General features: G+C 24.2%; 1 protein-coding gene across 2 annotated transcripts in view; it reads left to right on the plus strand.

The window, feature by feature from the left end:
* LOC117174759 (protein TRC8 homolog) overlaps nt 1-2,472 on the plus strand; it is a 28,915-nt gene extending 26,443 nt beyond the window's left edge. For both annotated transcript variants that reach the window (XM_033364108.1, XM_033364109.1), the window contains exon 4: nt 450-2,472. In XM_033364108.1, coding sequence (XP_033219999.1) covers nt 450-1,823 — 1,374 coding nt within the window. In that variant the 3' untranslated portion in view covers nt 1,824-2,472. The remainder of the gene's footprint in view (nt 1-449) is intronic.
* The last annotated feature ends 19,281 nt before the right edge of the window (nt 2,473-21,753 follow it).

The following is a 21,753-nucleotide window of genomic DNA, read 5'->3' on the forward strand; positions in this document are numbered from 1 at the left end:
GTGAGTGAAGTCTCTTCAAGTATTATATTTTGCATTTTATTTTAAACTTTTATCAAAAGAAATCAAAGAAAAAAGTTTAAAATTTAATTATTTTTGTTGAAAATTCAACTGTATTAAATCCAACCCCTTTACTTTTTCTTTGAAAATTTGTCCTTTTTAGTTGAAAATTCAAATATTTGAGTGAGAATTCGTCTGTTTTTGGTAGAAAACTTTTTTTTTCTAAAGAAAATTATTCATATTTGGTAGAACCTTTTTTGTTTGGAATATTAAGCGTTTTTAAATTAATTCGATTCAAAAGAATTCATTCCCGAATTTTTGTTTAAAAATCGCCCTATTTTCCATGGTTTTTTTTTACCATTTTGGTGAGTGAAGTCTCTGAAAATATTATGTATCTTGACGTAGTTTTTGAACATCACCCAACTACTTTCTCACCAACCATTATTTTTCAGACGTTCGTCCTCTATCACGCGCCCGTCTTCGCGACACTCCTTCCCCTCGGAGTCTCAAAATTTGTGATCTGGTACTACGGAATATCAATGCTGAAGACAATCTACCGCGGCTACCAGCACGTTCGAAACTTTATCAGCAATTTCGGCCTGTCCGCGCTCGTCGAGACCGAGTGGAGTCGGCTCAACGTGCCCTGTGTTCTCAGAACCTTCTGGCTCCTGCGCGTCTTCGAGCAAATCATCCAGATTTTGGGAAACCACTATCGCGAGGACAGCTTTACCTACTACCTGATGATCCGCACCCTCCTCGTGAACGGCTGCGAGACCCTGACGGCACTCCTCGGCATGACGAGCATCATCTCCCTCATCTGCCACTACATCGGCTCCTTCTTCCGCTGGGTGCTCCTCACCGCCGATGAGGATGACAAAAACATGGGCACAGTCTCGGCCATCCTCTTCTACATCCTCGCACTCCAAACGGGCCTGACTTCCCTCGACCGAGAGAAACGGATCGTGCGACTCTACAGAAACTTCTGCCTCCTCTTCACCGCGATTCTCCACTTTGTCCACAACACCGTCAATCCCCTCCTGATGTCTCTCAGTGCTTCCCACAATCCTGCTCTTCACCGACACCTGCGGGCCCTAGCTGTCTGCACTTTTCTCATCTTCTTCCCAACGACACTTCTGATCTTCCTCTGGTCGCACTTTACAATCAGCACCTGGATGCTCGCGGTTTCCGTGTTCAGTGTCGAGGTCATCGTCAAGGTGATTGTCTCTCTTGCGATCTACTTTCTCTTTCTCTTTGAGGCCTATCGCAGCACCTTTTGGGAGCAGCTCGACGATTATGTGTACGTGATCAGATCGTTTGGCAATACGGTCGAGTTTGCCTTTGGAGTGATTCTCTTCTTCAACGGCCTCTGGATTCTGATCTTTGAGTCGGGTGGCGCAATCCGTGCAATCATGATGTGCATTCACGCCTATTTCAATATTTATTGCGAGGCGACGGCTGGCTGGAGTATTTTCATGAAGAGGAGGGCTGCTGTCAACAAAATTAATTCCCTGCCGGAGGCTGATGCCGAGCAGTTGCGAAGACTGGATGATGTTTGCGCGATCTGCTATCAGGAGATGCAGAGCGCAAAAATTACCAAGTGCAGCCACTTTTTCCATGGGGTTTGTCTGAGAAAGTGGCTCTATGTGCAGGACAGGTGTCCGCTTTGTCATGATATTTTGTACAAGGTGGAGAAGACGACGAATAATGCGAGCAATGAGGAAGTTCCGGTGGCGATTGCGCGGCCAGAAGTTCAGCAGACGCCGGTCAATTTGAATTTGCCGAATCGTGCTCAGGAGAGCGGACACTTGATAATTGAGAATAGGTGAAGGCGAGCGACAATTTTTGCTATATTGTGATATAAATTATAACAATAAACTGTTGGAAACGTTGAGTGAGTTGGGATTCAAGAGATACGAGTTGGGTGCATAAATTCGAGAAATAATCGAACTTGTGTTTCCTCCAATTCAAGAAATTTAAGTAGAGACTCTTTTTTTTAGTGAGCTGTCCGCTTTTATTTTTTATTTTTATTATTTTTCATTAATTCCTTCTGTTATTGAGTTTCTAGGTGATTATTTATTCGAGATTCTCGAAGGAGGATACTAGCTGGACTAATTTCTTATTTATTTGCAATCGATATTTTTTTGTTTGCTCGTAACGCACCGATCGAGGAAAGGTGGTAATTGTAACTGTTAAGGCGACGAAAAATATTGGGGGGTTTTTGTGGATGGGGTTTCATTAATCGCGAGTGGAGATTTTTTGCTAGAAACTCTTTTTTCGATGAGATTTTTTTTTAGGGTGTCTTTTAACCTGGAAAACCTGAAATTTTCATGGAATTTTTTTCGACAGCGTGCCTAAATTGGGTTTAAATTTTAATATAACATTAAATAATAATATTTTTCGTTTGTGAAAGTAGCTTTGTATTCCTGGAATGAACTATTTTTATTTAAAATAACTTATATAGAAATTCTTTTTTCGTTGAACATTATTCTTCTTTGTTAAAAAATCATATTTGTGATTTAAAATTCAACTTTTTTAGTAGAAAATTCTTAATATTAAATCAAATTTATCACTTTATGGAAAATTTAACTGTTTTTTTTTTGTTTTTTTTTTGAAAATTCTAAATTGTTGTTTGAAAATTAATTTTTTTTCGTTTCAAAACTTAACTATTTCATTTTTGTTTGAGAATTTATTCTTTTTCGCTCAAAAATTCGAATATTTTGATTAAAAATGTATGTATTTTCTTAAAAATTCGTCTTTTTTTTTTGTAGAAAATGTAACTTTAAAAAAATCCATTTTTAGATTGAATTTTTTTTTAATTAAAAATTTAACCTTTAGTTTTTCTGAAAAATTATTCATTTTTAGTTGAAAATTCGATTATTTTATTGAAAACTGATATTTTTTAGTTAAAAAATTAACTATTTGAGTCAAAATTTATGTATTTTTTTTTAAATAATCTTTTTTGGTATAAAATTTAATTATTTTGTTCAAAACTTCATGTTATGATTCGATTTGTTTTAAATTAAAAATGTACTATTCCATTTTTGTTTGCAAATGTATACTTTTCAGTTGAAAATTCGAGTATTTGATTGAAAAATGATCTTTTTTAGTTAAAAATTCAACTACTTGGGTGAAAATTCGTATTTTTTGGTGGAAAATTTAATTATTTTGTTGAAAATTTCACTTTTTAGTTAAAATTTTTTTTGCTTGGTACATCAACTGTTACATTTTTGTTGAGAATGTATATTTTCTGAATGCAAATTTAAGTAATTGGGTTAAAGTTAAATTCTTTTGGTAAAAATTAATAATTTGGGTTAAATATTTATAATTTTCAATTTTAAAAAATCATCTCTTTGGTTGAAAATTTAACTGCCTTGTGGAGAATTATTTTTTATTTTTTTTTTTCTATTGAAAATTTAACTATTTTTCGGAAATTCATTTTTTTCTATTGTTGAAAATTAATTTTTAACAGAAAATATACCTATTCAATTTTTAGGTGACATTTTTTTTTTAATAAAAATTAACATAATCCAATTTTTGAATTTTAATTTTATTTACTGAAAATATAACTAATCCATTTGAAAATTAACATTTTTTATCTGAAAATTCATCTATTTTGATGAAAATTCTTTTTTTGTTTTGCCGAACATAATTTCACTTTCTTAAAAAAGCATATTTGTGTTCTATAAGCTAACTATTTCAGTACATAAAAAAACTTAATTTTATTTAAAAATTTATCACTTCGTTAAAAAATTGAACTATTTTCCTAAAAATCTAGATATTATTATTTTTTAATTAGAATTTCAAGTATTTGAGTGAAATTTCATGTATTTTCTTGGAAATTCTTCTTTTTTGTAAAAAATTTCAATATTTTGTTAAAAATTTCCACTTTTTAATGAATTTTTTAAATTAAAAATTTGATTATTTCATTTTTTTTAATAATTTATTATTTTTAGTTGAAAATTCAACTATTTTATTGAAAATTGATTTTTTTTTATTGGAAATTCTATTATTTGATTCAAAATAAGTATTTTTTCATTGAAAATTTAACTATTCCATGTTTGTTTGCAATTTTATCTTTTTTTCTTGAAAATTCATGTATTCTAGTTTTAAAAAACGTCTTTTTTTAGTTAACAAATAGTCGGTTTCTTTAAAATTATTCGTTTTGGTTTAAAATTCAGCTTTTACAGAAAAAATTCGTAATTTTAGTTGAAAATTCATCACTTCATTGGAAAATTTAACAATTTTGTTGAAAATTCCATTTTTTGGTTGAAAACTAATTTTTTAAAATAAAAAATTCAACTATTCCATTCTTGTTTGAAAATCTATCCTTTTTAGTTAAAAATTCAACTACCTGGGTGAAAATTCATCTTTTTGGTAAAAAATTTAATTTTATGGAAAATTCCACCGTTTTTCTAATTAATTTTCTTTTTACTAAAAATTAAAATTGTTCATTTTTGTTTAAAAATTTATCATTTTTTAGTTAAAATATCAATTATTCGATTAGAAATTTGTCTTTTTTTCGTTGAAAATTTAATTATTTTGGGGAAAATTCCTTTTTTTTTAATAATTGTTTTTTAACTGGACATTTTACTATTCCACTTTTGGTTAAATTTTTTTTTTTTTTGTTCAAAATTTATCTTTTTTATTTGAAAAGTCATCTACTTACATGAAAAATGATATTTTTTTGGTTTAAAATGCAACTATTTTCATGAAAATTAAAGTTTTTTGGGGCTTGACAATTGATACTTTGTAGTTTAAAATTCATATGTTTGGTTGAAATTGATTCTTTTCTAGATTTTTTCTTCTTTTGGTCGAAAATTAATTTTTTTTTAACTGAAAGTTTACCTGTTCTATTTTTGCTTGAAAATTTATCCTTTTTAGGTAAAAATTCATTTGTTGGATTCAGTTTTAAATAGAAAATTAATCTTTTTGGTTAAAAATTTCAACGATTTGGTTAAAAGTTCATTTATCGTTTAATAAAGTTACTTTCGCAAATGAAAAAAAAATTGAGTAAATTTCATTTGGACACAAATATTTATAAGGCATATTTACAAAAGTCCCGTTATGAATTTTTTTCCAGAATTTGAGTAGACACCCTGTATTGATCCCAGGATTTCATACGAAATTACGAGACATTTTTTGTTATTTCAAATTTTAATATTCCTGTAAATTCCATATAATTACCTAAAGGTATAATAAGTATGGAAAATTTCGAAAAAAAAAATAATAATTCAATTATGGAGGCACATTCTGAAAATTGTGTTTCTTCAAAGTTTTATATTGAAAAAAAAAGAAAAGAGAAAAGGGAACCGAACAAAAGTTTCTTTATGTTTCTTTTTTTTCATAAAATATGATTACCACATAATTTTGAATTGATATATTTTTAATTTAGCAAAAATTTTTTTAAATTGATCGAAATAATTGGCAAATATCTAAAAAGGCTGCTTAATTTTTTTCAATTTTTTTATTTATCCTATCAATTTCCTATTTTGGCACATTAAGCGTTCCTGAAAAGGGGCCAACATTCCGAAAATGCCGACTGCTTTTTAATCTTCAAATCTTCACAAGTGTTCTATCACGATTTTCTTTTTGCTAACGCATAAATGTTTTTTTTTTTTTTAGGATAAGATTGTAACAATTTATAATAAGGCTTGTGACTTGAGTCGCGCGGGGTTTCACTTAAGTGGTTCTTAAATAAATACGTCCTGTTTCAAAAGGTCGCGTGACTTAATATGAAACGACGTATCTTCTGGTAGTTTTTACCCTTTTGGTACTTTTTCTAGATAAAAAAGTGGGGGAATTTGACTATTTTCGCGTTCCTGTATTTTCTTACAAGATCGCGAAAACCTTATCCAGCCTTCTCAGTTGCTCTTCCTTAATATTAATTATTTAAAGGAATTATATTTAACTTTTTAAGTAGAAAATTTAATTAGATTTCGTTTTTCTTCTCCATTACGATTTTTCTGTGGTTTTTGTGACCTTAGCGTTTCTTCCAATGATTGTAGGAATTTTTGATTTGACTGAGGAATTTTGAATTTTTTTCAAGAGCTTCACGTCGTCGGTGGTGGAAATGAATGTTCAAGTTGTGAAGATTCAATTCGGTTAAGAATGATCAACATAGAATATTGAAAATAGCTTCCTAAAGTAGAATAAATAATTAAATAAATTAAATATTCCTGTACAGAAAATACGTGTATTTTCATCTCATTTCAATTCGCTTTGTACGTGCGATCTCATCAAGAAATATTCGACTTGTCATCTACAATAGTGTCTATTTATACTTTGAAAACTCAGGCACTCGTCTCAAATATAATTAATATATTGTATTTTGTTAAGAGAAATTTAAGAAAGCCCAATAAACGTTATATTTTATAGAATAAAGATAATGTGTTATTTTACTGTTGTACTCCTTGTTATCATTTTTAATGAAAAGTTTTCAGGTCTTTTTTTTGGTAGTAAGTTCATCTTTTTGTTTAAAAATTTTTCTTTCTTAGTTGAAAATTTAAATTTTTGGTTGTGAATTCTTGAATTTTGTTAAAAATTCTTTTTTTTTGTCAGTAGAAAACTGATCTTTTTGTTTAAAAATTCATCTTTTTTTTAGAAATTTAACAACTAGTTTTTAAATTTGAAATTTTCTCTACAAATGTATTTTTTGGATGACGATTAAAAATTCTAGTTAAAATTCATCGCTTTGATTCGAAATTTTACTATGTTATTGAGAATTTGTTTTTTTTTCGTTGATTTAAAAAAAAAATTTAATTCAAAATTTACTATTCGAGGTGAAACTTTAAATTTTCAGTTTTTGCTTCAAAATTTATCGTTTTTAGTTGAAATTCAAATATTTAATTGAAATTTGTTCTTTTTTAGTTAAAAGTTCAACTACTTGAGTAAAACCGTGTGTCATTTCTTGAAAATCGTCTTTTTGTAGAAAATTTAACTTTTTTTTTTAATTCCATTTTTAGAGTTAAAATCAGTTTTTTTTTTAAATTTAACCATTCGATTTTACTTGAAAATTTATCCTTTTTAGTTGAAATTTCAAATGTTGATTGAAATTTTTTTTTAGTTAAAAATTCAACTATTTGGATACAAATTTATGTAATTTCTTTCAATTAATCTTTTTTGTTAGAAAATTTTAGTATTTTTTTTTTAATTTTTAGATTTAAAATCATTTTTTTTCAAATTTAACTATTCCATTTTGCTTGAAAATTTATCCTTTTTGGTTGAAAATTCAAATATTTCATTGAATTTTTTTCTAGTTAAAAATGCAACTGCTTTGATAAAAATTAATGTAATTTCTTGAAATTTCTCTTATTTGGTAGAACATGTAATCATTTTTTTCGTCCAAATTTCATTTTTCGATTAAAAATTAGTTTTCCTTCAATTAAAAATTTAAGTAATCTATTTTTGCTCAAAATTTATTTTTTAAGGTTGAAAATTGATCTTTTTACTTAAAAAATCAACTAATTGGATGAAAATTCATGTATTTCCTTAAAAATTCGTCTTTTCTGTAAGAAAATTAAATTATTTCGTTGAAAATTCTACTTTTTGGTTGGAAATAAATTTTGTTTAACTCAATTGTAATTAAATTCTTTTTTTAATTGAACATTTGACTATTTTTTGTTGAGTTTATTATTGATTATTGGTTTGAAAATTTGATCGTTTTCTTGATAATACTGTTTTTTTTTGTAAATCCCAATGTTTGTTCTAGAATTTTGTTTTCATTTTTGTTTGTAAATTGATCCTGTTTAGATAAAAATTCAACTATTTGATTGGAAATTTACTTGTTTTTTGAATATTCGTTTTTTTTCTGTTTTGAAAATTAATTTTTTTAACTGGAAATTTTACTATTCCAATTCTGTTTTAAAATGTATCCTTTTTAGTTGAAATTTCAATTATTCAACTGGAAATACGTATTTTCTCGATGAAAATTTAACTATTTAATGTTTGTTTAAAAATTGATATTTTTACTTGAAAATTCATGAATTTTTATTAAACATCGTATTTTTGCTTTAAAAATTAATCTGTGCGTGGAAAATTAATTGGTTTCAAATTCAACTATTTTAGTAGAAGATTCGCAATTTTAGTTTGAAATTTATCATTTTGTTGGAAATTGTAACTATTTTGTTGAAATTTTGTGTTTTTTTGGTTGAAAATTTATCCTTTTTAGTTGAAAAATAATCTATTCAATTGAAAATTACATTTTTTTAGTTGAAAATATGTCCTTTTTAGGTGAAAAGTCATCTATTTAGTTGAAAATTAATGTTTTTTTAGTTTAAAATTAAAGTGTTTATGGGGGGATTGGACTATTTTCGCGTTCTGTATTTTCTTACAAGATCGCGAAAACTTTATCCAGCCTTCTCAGTTGCTCTTCCCTAATATTAATTATTTGAAGGAATTATATTTAATTTTTTAAGTAGAAAATTTAATTAGATTTCGTTTTTTCTCCTCCATTACGAATTTTCCGTGGTTTTTGTGACCTTAGCGTTTCTTCCAATGATTGTAGGAGTTTTTGATTTGACTGAGGAATTTTGAATTTTTTTCAAGAGCTTCACGTCGTCGGTGGTGGAAATGAATGTTCAAGTTGTGAAGATTCAATTCGGTTATGAATGATCAATATAGAATATTGAAAATAGCTTCCTAAAGTAGAATAAATAATTAAAGACATTAAATATTCCTGTACATAAAATACGTGTATTTTCATCTCATCTCAATTCGCTTTGTACGTGCGATCTCATCAAGAAATATTCGACTTGTCATCTACAATAGTGTCTATTTATACTTTGAAAACTCAGACACTCGTCTTAAATATAATTAATATATTGTATTTTGTTAAGAGAAATTTCAGAAAGCCCAATAAACGTTATATTTTATAGAACAAAGACAATGTCTTATTTTACTGTTGTACTCCTTGTTATGATTTTTCAATAAAAAATTTTCAGGGCGGCGACTTGACTGGAAACCGGGGAAAGAAATGAACTTTTTGGTTATAAATTCTTAAATTTTGTAAAGAAAATCGTTTTTTTTTCAGTAGAAAATCAATCTTTTGGTTTACAAATTCACCTTTTTGTTTAGAAATTTAACAACTAGTTTTTAAAGTTGAACTATTTTCTTTAAAATGTATTTTTTGGATGACGATTAAAAATTTTAGTTAAAATTCATCTCTTGTATTGGAAATCTAACTATTTTATTAAAAATAGTTTGTGTTTTTTTTTACATAAAATTTTACTATTCGAAGTGAAACTTTAAATTTATGCTTGAAAATTTATCTTTTATAGTTGAAAATTAAAATAATTAAAATTTGATTTTTGTTGTTAAAAATTCAACTACTTGGATAAATATGTATGTAATTTCTTAAAATTCGCCTTTTTGTATAAAAATTGAACTCTTTTTTTCATTATTAGATTAATTTTTCTTTTTAATTATGAATTTAGTTAATCAGTTTTTTTCAATTTATAATTTTTACTTGAAAATTTAAATAGTTTATTAAAATTTGTTCTTTTTAGTTAAAAATTCAACTATTTGGGTAACAATTTATTTAATTTCTTGAAATTCGTCTTTTTTGGTAGAAAATTTAACTCTTTCTTTTAAAAATTTTATTTTTAGATTTAAAATCAGTATTTTTTTAAATTAATAATTTAACTATTCCATTTTGTTTGAAAATTTAGCATTTTTAGTTGAAAATTCAATCACTTGGATGCAAAACCGGAAAAAATTGAACTTTTTGGTCGTAAATTCTTAAATTTGGTTAAAAAATCGTTTTTTTCAGTACAAAATTCATCTTTTTGTTCAAAAATACACCTTTTTGTTTAGAAATGTAATAACTGGTTTTCAAATTTTAACTATTTTCTTAAAAATATATTTTTTGGATGACGATAAAAAATTTTAGTTAAAATTCATCTCTTTTATTCGAAATTTAACTATGTTATTGATAATTCATTTTTTTTTCTATTGAAATTTTTTGTTATGATCAATTTTTTTTAATGAAATTTTATTATTCGACGTGAAACTTTAACCTTTCAATTTTTGCTTGAAACTTTCTCCTTTTTGGTTGAAAATTCAAATATTTAATTGAAATTTGATCTTGTTTAGCTAAAAATTCAAGTACTGGGATAAATATGTATGTAATTTGTCTTTTTTTTATAGAAAATTTAACTTTTCTTTCATTTTTAGATTTAAAATCAGTTTTTTTTAATTACGAATTTAACTATTCCATTTTTCCATTTTTGCTTGAAAATTTATTATATTTAGTTGAAAATTTTTATATTTGAAATTTGTTCTTTTTTAGTTCAAACTTCAACTACTTGGGTAAAAATGTATGTAATTGCTTGATATTTGTCTTTTTTGGTAGAAAATTTAACTCTTTTCTTTTTTTTTATTCCATTTTTAGATTTAAAATCATTTCTTTTTCTTAAATTAAAAATTTAAGTATTCCATGTTTGCTAAAAATGCATCATTTTTAGTCGAAAATTGACCGTTTTCAGTTAAAAAATGAACTACTTGGGACAAAGTTCATGTATTTTCTTAAAAATTCATCTTTTTTGTTAAAAAATTTAAACATTTCGTCAAAAATTCTACTTTTTCGTTGAAAATAAATTTTGCTTAAATTAAGTGTAAATCAATTCTTTTTTAATTGAACATTTGACTGTATTTCGTTGAGCTTATTATTGATTATTTGTTTGAAAATTTGACCATTTTCTTGGAAATAAAACTGTTTGTTTGTAAATACAAATATTTGCCCTAGAATTTATTTTCATTTTTGTTTGTAAATTGATCCTGTTCAGTTAAAAATTCAACTATGTGGTTGCAAATTTAATTGTTTTTTGAAATTTCGATTTTGTTTGTTGAAAATTAATTTTTTTTAAGTGGAAATTTTACTATTCGAATTTTGTTTAAAAATTTATCCTAGTTAGTTGAAATTTTAATTAAATTGGGTTAAAATTCGTTGTTTTTTTGTTTGAAAATTAATTTTTGTCTTACAGTAAATTTTACTAGTCCACTTTTGTATTCGATGAAAATGTTTAAATGTTTAATGCTTTTAAGGTTTGTTTAAAAATTGATCTTTTTAACTTGAAAATTCATGTATTTTGATTAAAAATCGTCTTTTTTCTTTAAAAATTAATCTGTGCGTTTAAAATTAATTGGCTAACCCTTAAACGGCCAAAACGCCATTACCGGGATACCGCTTTTCAACGGCCAATAACTAAGATTATTCGACACTAGAAAAAATTGAGACACATATATTTTTATTGCTTAAGATCTCCTCTTTCCGACGGTGCCAATGAAATTCCTCAAAAAATTTATTTATTATCCCAAAATGCAGTTTAAACAAAAAAAAAACGTGATTTTTCGTGCCTTTTTTTTGTGAAACATTTTCCAAAGCTTTTCGAGTCTGTAATTAACCTGGAATCTCGCTAACCGGTGGAATAAATGTCTAAACTTTGAGAATCCATGGTTCAAAGATCGATTTTTCGTTTTAGTATTTTCAAAATGGCGTCTTAATGACAAAATTTTTGTGAAAACATTCATGAATTTTTTTTACAATAAACGATTTGCTTTTCGGAAAAATCATCAAGAATAAAAAGTTCTTGTAATCAGCCAAGGAATACGCCTGATTTTTTTCGAAGCATTATGAGCAAAATTTTGGATTTTGCATATGAACAATTTTTGCAAAATTCAAAATTTTGCTCAAAACGCTCCGAAAAAATTCAGGCATATTCCTCGGCTGATTAAAAGAACTTTTTATTCTTGATGATTTTTCCGAAAAGCAAATCGTTTATTGTAGAAAAAATTCATGAATGTTTTCACAAAAATTTTGCCATTAAGACGCCATTTTGAAAATACTAAAACGAAAAATCGATCTTTGAACCATGGATTCTCAAAGTTTAGACATTTATTCCACCTATTAGTGAGATTCCAGGTTAATTACAGACTCGAAAAGCTTTGGAAAATGGTTCACAAAAAAAATAGACACGAAAAATCACATTTTTTTTGTTAAACTGCATTTTGGGATAATAAGAAAATTTTTTGAGAAATTTCATTGGCACCGTCGGAAAGAGGAGATCTTAAGTAATAAAAACATATGTGTCTCAATTTTTTCTAGTGTCGAATAGTCTTAGTTATTGGCCGTTGAAAAGCAGTGTACCGGTAGTGGCGTTTTGGCCGTTTAAGGGTTAAATTCAACTATTCTAATAGAAGATTTGTTATTTTAGTTGAAAATTTATCACTTCGTTGGAAAATGTAACTATTTTGTTGAAAATTCGTGTTTTTTTGTAGTTGAAAATTTATCCTTTTTCGTTGAAAAATCATCTATTTAATTTAACTATTCCATTTTGCTTGAATATTTGTCCTTTTTAGTTGAAAAATCAAATATTTGATTAAAATTTAATCTTTTTTAGCTAAAGATGCAACTGCTTTGATAAAAATTAATGTAATTTCTTGAAATTTCTCTTTTTTGTTAGAAAATTTAACCCTTTTTTTTCTTCAAAATTTTATTTTTCGATTAAAAATTAATTTTCCTTAACTTAAAAATTTAAGTATTCCATTTTTTCTCAAAAATGTATTGTTTAATGTTGAAAATTGATCTTTTTTAGTTAAAAAATCAACTACGTGAATGAAAATTCATGTATTTTCTATCAAATTAATTTTTTTGTAAGGAAATTCTATTATTTCTTTAAAAATTCTACTTTTTGGTTGAAAATAAAATTTGTTTAACTCAATTGTAAATCAATTCTTTTTTTTAATTGAACATTTTTCTATTTTTTGTTGAGTTTATTATTGATTATTTGTTTGAAAATTTGTTTTATCCTGTTTAGTTAAAAATTCAACTATTTGATTGAAAATTTAATTGTTTTTTGAAAAATCGTATTTTTTCGTTAAAAATTAATCTGTGTCTTGAAAATTAATTGGCTGCAAATTCAACTATTCTAGTAGATGATTTGTAATTTTTGTTGAAAATTTATCACTTCGTTGGAAAATGTAACTATTTTGTTGAAAATTCGTGTTTTTTTAGTTTAAAATTTAAGTGTTTATGGGGGGATTTGACTATTTTCGCGTTCTGTATTTTCTGATAAGATCGCGAAAACTTTATCCAGCCTTCTCAGTTGCTCTTTCAAATATAATTATTTGAAAGAATTATATTTAACTTTTTAAGTAGAAAATTTAATTAGATTTCGCTTGAAAATTTATCATTTTTAGTTAAAAATTCAACTAATTGGGTAAAAATTTCTGCAATTTCTTGAAATTCGTATTTTTTGGTATAAAATTTAAATATTTTTTTGTTCTAATTCCATTTTTAGATTAAAAATTAAAAATGTAATTATTCCGTGTTTGCTATATAATGTATAATTTTTAGTTTAAAATTGATCTTTTCTAGATAAAAAAATCAACTACTTGGGTGAAAATTCATGCATTTTCTTATAAATTCGTCTTTTTGTAAGGAAATTTTATTATTACGTTGAAAATTCTACTGTTTGGTTGAAAATAAATTTTGTTTAACTCAATTGTAAATAAATTCTTTTTTTAATTGAACATTTGACTATTTTTCGTTGAGTTTATTATTGATTATTGGTTTGAAAATTTGATCGTTTTCTTAGAAATAAAACTGTTCTTTTCTGTAAATCCAAATATTTGTTCTAGAATTTTGTTTTTATTTTTGTTTGTAAATTGATCCTGTTCGTTAAAAATTCAACTATTTGATTGGAAATTTAATTGTTTTTTGAAAGTTCGTTTTTGTTTTGTTGAAAATTAATTTTTTTAACTGGAAATTTTACTTTGCTTCTTCTTTTTTATTGCAAATTTAATTTTTGCACTTTTGGTTGAAAATGTATATTTTTTAGTTGAAAAATCGACTATTTGGTTTGAAAATTCGTTTTTTTTTTTAAATTTAGTTTTTGTAACTGGAAATTTTAATATTCTACTTTTGGCTTAAAATTGATCCTTTTTGGTTTTAACATTAAATATTGAAATACTGAAAAAAATTAAATTCCATTCTTAGATTAAAAATTTTTTTTTTTTTTTTAATTCTAAATGTAACCATTCCATTTTTGCTTGAAAATGTATCCTTTTTTGTTGAAAATTCGACTATTTGATTGGAATTTGATCTTTTTTAGTTGAAAATTCAACTACTTAGGTAACAATTCATTTATTATCTTGACATTCGTCTATTTTGGTAGAAAATGTAACTTTTTTTCAAATCTATTTTTGCTTGATAATTTATCCTCTTTAGTTGAGAATTCAAATATTTGATTGAAATTCGATCTTTTCTAGTTAGAAATGCAACTACTTGGATCAAACATAATTAATATATTGTATTTAGTTAAGAGAAATTTAAGAAAGCCCAATAAACGTTATATTTTATAGAATAAATATTATGTCTTATTTTAATGTTGTACACCTTGTTATGATTTTTAATGAAAAGTTTTCAGAGCGGCGACTTGGCCGGGAAACCGGACAAAATCAGGTAAATGTAAGACTTTTTTGGTAGTAAGTTAATCTTTTAGATTGAAAATTACTTGTTTTTTTTTTAAATTAAAAATGTAACTATTCTATTCTTGTTTGAAAATTTATCCTTTTTATTTAAAAATTCGACTGTTTGATTGAAAACTGATCTTTTTTAGTTAAAAATTCAACTATTTAGTTAAACATTCATATATTATCTTAAGATTCGTCTTTTTTGTTATCAAATTCATCTATTTTGTTGTTTTTTTAAATTCCATTTTCGAATGAAAGTTAGTTATTTTTCAATTAAAAATTTAACAATTCCATTTTTGCTTGAAAATGTATCCTTTACAGCTGAAAATTTAAATATTTTATTGAAATCTGATCTTATTTAGTGAAAAATTAAAGTACTTGAAAAAATTCATTTATTATCTTGAAATTCATCTTTTTTGGTAGAAAATTTAACTTTAAAAAAAATTAATGTCTTATTTTAATGTTGTACTCTTTGTTGTGATTTTTAATGAAAAGTTTTCAGGGCGACCAATTGGCCGGGAAAAAACAGGTCAATGTAATTCTTCTTCAGTAGAAAATTAATCTTTTTGTTTAAAAATTCTTTTTTATTTGAAAATTCAACTTTTGGGTTGTGAATTCACAAATTTGGTTGAAACATTTTTTTTAGTAGAAAATTGAACTATTCGAGGCGACACTTGAACTATTTTGTTGTCAATTCTTTTTTTTTGTTTTTTTTTTTAAATCATTTTTTAACTGAAAATTAACCTATTTAATTTTTGGTTGAAAATTAAGTGTTTTAACAAAAAATCTACTTAATCCCCTTGAATATTCTATAATTTTAGTTGAAAATTCATCTCTTTCGTTAACATTTTTTTAAACTCAAAATTCAACTATTTCATTTGAAAATTTATAGTTTGTATTTAAAAATGCATGTATTTTTATTAAAATTATTCTTTTTTGGTCGAACATTATTTTTCTTTGTTAAAAAACCATATATGTCGTTTGGTCAAAAATTCAACTACTTGTGCAAAATGTCATGTATTTTCTTTAAAATTCTTCTTTTTTCATGTGAAATTTAATTCTTTTGTTGAAAATTCTATTTTCTGTTTGAAAATTACTTTTTTTCATATTAAAATGTTGATGATTGCACTTTTGGTTGAAACTGTATCCCTTTTATTTGAAAATTCGACTATTTGTATTAAAAATTCGTTTTTATTCGGTTGAAAATTAATTATTTTTTTTTAATTGGAAATTTTACTATTCCTATTTTGGTTTAAAATTTATCCTTTTTAGTTGAAATGTCAAATATTGGATTGAAAATAGGTATTTTTTTCTATGAAAATTTAACTATTCAATATTTGTTTGGAAAGTTATATTTTTTACTTCAAAATGTAAAAATTGCTAAAAAAATCATATTTTTCCGTTAAAATTATTCTTTTTGCTTAAAGTTCAACTACTTTGATGAAACTTTATTTTGTTCATATAAAATTACATTATTTCGTTGAACATTCAATTTTTTTTAATTAATTATTTTTAATAAAAAATTTAAGTATGGCATTTTTGCATCAAGATTTATCCTTTTAGATGAAAATTCGATTAATTGAAAATTTATATTCTCAAATTAAAGATTCAACTATTTGGATGCAAATTCGTCTTTTTTGGTAAAATATTTAACTAATTTGTTGGAAATTCTGTTTTTTGGTTGAAAATTAATTTTTTTTAATTGAAATTTAATTGTTCTTTCTTTGTTTCAAAATTTTTTTTTTAGTTAAAAAGTGAACTACTTTATTCGAAATGGGTATTTTTTAGTTGAAAATTCAATTGTTTGGGTGGACAAATTTATGGGACAAAAAATCTTTACAAATTTGATTTCATCCGTTTTTAAATAATTAGTTTAATTGTTATGTATTTCAATTGTGATAATGAGTTTAGAATGCGTGATTCAAAAGTCTTTCACTTTAAAAATGTTCTATTTTAGATTTTAAATTTGTTACCCAACATTTAAGTTTAAAAAATTTAAAAATAGTTTAAATTACTGAAACAATTAAAAATTAGAAGCTTTTAAAATCGAAGATTTTGGAAAACAAAAATTTTCAGTTGATCAACTGTGAATATAAATTAATTAATTGAATTGACTGACAAATCTTTCTTGGTTAAAAATTCATCTTGTTTGGTTAAATTCAAATGTTTTTTTATGTAAAATAATTTTAATATGAACATTCTTCTTGTTTGACCGAACATTATTCTTCTTTGTTGAAAAATCATATTTGTGGTTTAAAATCCAACTATTCCAGTAGAACATTCTAAATTTTAGTTGATAATTTATCACTTTGTTGGCAAATTTAACTGTTTTGTCGAAAATTCCTATTTGCTGTTTGAAAATTAATTTTCTTTCATTTAAAAGCTAAACTTATCGATTTTTGTTATTGACAATTTACCATTTTTAGTTAAGAATTCGACTATTTGGATTGAAAATAATATTATTCGGTCAAAGATTCAAATACTTGTATGAAAATTCATTTATTTTTCTGAAAGTTAGTTCTTTTTGGTAAAAAATTTAATTAGTTTGCTGAAAATTCCACTTTTTGTTTAAAAATTTTTTTTTTTCAATGAAAAATATAGCTATTTCATTTTTGTTTGAAAATGTATCCTTTTTAATTGTAAAAAATTAATTAATGATTTTAAAAATTAAATTGTACTTTTAAGATTTAAAAAGTGAATAATAATTGATTTTACAAGACGATTCGGAATCAGTTCACAATTTTAGAATTTCTAGATTTTTACGTTAAAAATTAAACAGTTTCAATTGGAAATCATTTTTTTTAACTCAAAATTTATCTATTCCAGTAACTGTATTTTCTTGCAAAATTAATTTTTTGTTGTAGAAAAATTTGTTTTGCTTTGAAAGTATCATCTTAATTAAAAAATTATTTCTTTAGTTGAAAAATGAGCGATTCGTTTAAAACCTAGTTTTTTTTATGAGAAACATTTTTTTGTCGAAAAAGGAACTATTTTGTTAAGAATTGGTTTCTTTTTTGGTTGAAAATGATATCATTGTACACTTTAAACTTACTTATTATTATTATTAATTATACCATTTTTGGTTGAAAAATGATCTTTTTCAGTTTAAATTTAGTCTTTTTAGTTAAAAATGTATTATTTTTAGTAAAAATTAACTTTCTTTGGTTGAAAATTCATTGTTTTTGTTGAAAACTTATCTTTATATTGATAATTTAACTATTCCAGTTGATGATTTATAATTTATTTGTAAATTAATGGAATTGAAAATTATTATTTTTAACTAAAAATGCAACTATTCCATTTTCTGTGGAAAATTATTTTTCATTAGTTAAAAATTCAACTATTTGGTTGAGTATTTGTCTTATTTCATTGAAAATTAAAGTGTTTCATTACAAATTCATATATTTTGTTGTAAATTTTTATTGCTTGTTATAAAATTAATCTTATTGTTTAAAAATGTATCGCTTTGGGTTAAAAATTCAAGTATTCTTGTTCAGTATTCATAATTTTAGTTAAAAATTCATCTCTTTGATTTAGAATTCAACTATTCCAACTGAAGACTCATAATTCTATTTTAAAAATAATTTATTTTGCAATTTTTGCTCTCTTGCATGTTAAAAATTCTACTATTTGATTGAAAATTCAATTATTTGATTAAAAATGTAACTATATTCATTTATGAGACCGTGAAATCACAGTGAATTTATTTTTTGTTTGGGAATTTTATAAATTTTTGAAAAAAAAAAACCAAAGGCGTCCAAGTTTGATGTAAAGCTTTTTTTAAAGAATTAGTTAATTTGCTGTGCTTTTAAAATATGGTATCATTCAGTTGAAAATGCGTAATTTAAAAATTTTCACTTGAAAAATTTTCCATTCTAAATTTTACTTTTTAAGCATACATTTTAATTTAAAGAATTTTAAAATGCATTTTTAAAGACTTAATTAAAAATTAAAAAGTTCGAGATCAAAGATTTTTGGATGAAATTCATCTTTATGATTAAAAGTTGAATAATGATTGATTTTACAAGAGGATTCGAATCAGTATCATTTGGAAAGTCTTATTAGTTACACAAATTTAAACGCTTCATTGAAACTTTATAAACTATTTTTAATTTTTAAATATCTTCTAAGTAATATATTCAGAAGTTTAATCTGAAATACTTTATTTTCAAAACATTCAATTAAAAATCCTTTAATTGAGAAAAGGAACAACTTCAGATTTCGAACAAAAATTTAGAAATTGTGAAAGGCTTCAAAAGAATAAAAAACATTTTCTTAAGATTCCTAGGAAAACAAAAAATTATTTTTAATTCGGAAAAATTAATTTTAAGAGAATATTTGAAGTCTTAGAAAGATTTACAAAATTGTCAAAGATTAATGTACAAGATTTTAAGGTAATTTTTTTTTAATTAAGGAAAATTCAAATGATTTTAAAAGATGTTCAGAAGTTTTGAAAAAAAAAATTAAAAATAATGTAAAATTTGAAAAAATGTAAAACAGCATGATTTTTTAATATTAAAAAAAAACATTTTGAAGCATTTGAATGAGTTAAAAATGTTGTAAAAGAATTTATCTTGGAATTTCAAACGGACTGAGTTTATAAAAAAATACAATCGTTCAATTTTTTATTTTTTTCAGGTCAAAATCACTTAAAATAATGTAATTTTGAAACATTTTTAATTCATCGATTAATTCTTAAATTTAGAACATTGGAAATTATAACGTGGATTTTATATTTTTGGAACTGAATCTGAATCGTTGAACTCTACAATTTTTAAAAGTTAAAAATTTTTTATTTGGAAGTTTGTCTGCGTTTGATAAAAAAAATTTCAGTTGAAAAGTTTGAGTAGTTTCCATTTTGCTTTCATTTTGTTTGAAAATTTAATTATTTTGTGGAATTTAAAATTCAACCCTTTTCGTAATAATTGATGTTTATTGGTGATACTTTCAACTGTTTTGTTGAATATCTGTGGGAAATTATTTTTCGATAGAAAATTCATCCCTTTGGATTTAAAATTTATCTTATGGTAGAAAAGTAATCTTTTCTTTTGGAAAGTTAATATTTTTTTGTTAAAAGTTCATTCTTTTTATTTGGAAAATCTGCTATTATATTTTTGCTTCAGAATTTATCTCTCGGTTCAAAATTTTACCATTTGGATGAAATTTTAATTATTTTGTTGAAAATTTTAATAGTTTGATAAAAACATTCTTTTTTGGTCCAAAATTCAATAGTTTTTTCGAACATTCGTCTTTTTTATGGAAAACTGTCCGTTTGGATTGAAAATTCATCTGTTGATTGAAAAATTATATTTTTTGTTTGAAAATAATTCGTCTAGTCTTGAAAGTTATATTTTTCTAAATAAAAAGTAAAAAAAAGAAATATCTATTTTTGGGTAATTAATATTTTTTGGTTGAAAATTCAACTATTTGGATGAAAATACATCTTTGTAGATTAAAAATTTAACTATTTTGTTCAAAATATAATTATTTTGTTGAAAATGAAATTATTTTGTTAAAAAGTCAAGTATCTCATAAAAAATGTTTCTGCTTGACTTAAAAATTCAACTCTTTCTGGTTAAATTGGAATTTTTTTATAAGAAAATTCGATCATTTTGTTATAAATTCATCTCTATTGTTTAAAAAATAAAATATTTCGTTGAAAAATTAATTATTTGATTAAAAAATCAACTAATTAGTTGAAACTTCAGTTTTTTAAAAAATTTAATTACTTTGTTAAAAGTAACTTCCGGAAATGAAAATTCGACTTTTTTGGCTGAATTTTAATCTGTTTTATATAAACTTCAGTTCAGAAGTCATACTTTAGTTGAATAAAACTATTTTTTATATAAATTAAAAATATTTTTTTGTTTAAGGTTCATAATTTTATTCTAAAACATCTCTTTGGTTTGAAAGTTATCTTTTTAAATTATGAATTAAAATATTTGTATGAAAATAAATCTTTATAGAAAAAAAATCAACAATTAATTGAATAAATTACATAGTTCTTTATCTAAACAGTTTCAAATTGTCGTTGAAACTTTTTTTAAAATTATTTCTAAATTAAATTTTAATTTAATTTAATTTAAGTTAAATATACATTAAATTCCAAAATTTTAATTATATTATTAAAAATGATTTAAATTTCTGGTCCAAATTTTATTTGAATTCTTTTTGTTTATATTTTTTTTCATTTATAAAAATTTGGGACTAAATAGATAAATTTCTTTCATTCCAAATTTTTTCCAAATAGTTTAATTTTCAAGGCAAAAAGATGAATTTTCTACAAAGCAGTTGAATTTTAAACCCGAGAATGCGAATTTTCAACAAGAGTTAATTTTTTAACCAATTACATTAATTTTCTTCAATATAGTTATATTCTCAGTTAAAAAAAACTTATTTTTTAACAAAAAAATTGAATTTTCTACTAAAATTGCGAATTTCCAACCCAAAATGAATTTTTTAGAAAGTTTTAACCAAGATGTAGAATTTTCTACCTAAAAAAATGAATTTTTAATGAAAAATGTATTATTTGATATTTTAACAAAAAAACATTTGGATTAAACCAACAGAAACGAATTTTCTACAGAATACTTGAATTCTCTACTAAAACAAATTAAGTTTAAACCAAAAAGTTGCATTTTTGATCCAAAAATTGATATTCTTTCAAATCAGACGCGTTTTCAACAAAATATATAAAGTTTCAACTAAACAGTTCAAGTTATCACCAAATTATCGAATTTTCCAGCCGAAAATGACAGAAATGTTTTAAATGAAAATGCTGAAATTTAAACCAAAATGAGTGCTTAACCAAAAATTTAGTAGTAGAATTTTTACCCGAAGAGAATCAACTTTTAACCGATTAATAAATTAGAATTTTTATGATTTATTGACTAAAGAATAATTGTTTAAATACACATTGAAAATCACTTTTAATACTTTAAAATTATTTAGTTCGAAAATTGTACATTTTTATTACATTTTTTTTATCATTCACACTTTTTGATTTTGGACTATAGATAAGTTTAACATTTCAAAAATTTTTGACACTATTTACTATTAATTTTTTTATTTACTATTACTAGTACCACATAAACACTATTTATTTAATAAAAAAAGTTTTATATTTTAATGAATTTGAAAATAAAAACCTTATATAATTTCAATAAATAATATTTTATGATTTTTTTTTTAATTGGTAGAACTAAAATTTAAAATTAGCTACTTGAAAGAGCGTGAGTCTCGCTCAGGCCAATCATTCCCCTTTCTGCGACTCACGGTGTTTGATTT

Source organism: Belonocnema kinseyi, chromosome 6, assembly GCF_010883055.1.
Source record: "Belonocnema kinseyi isolate 2016_QV_RU_SX_M_011 chromosome 6, B_treatae_v1, whole genome shotgun sequence".
Classification (NCBI taxonomy): Eukaryota; Metazoa; Arthropoda; class Insecta; order Hymenoptera; family Cynipidae; genus Belonocnema; species Belonocnema kinseyi.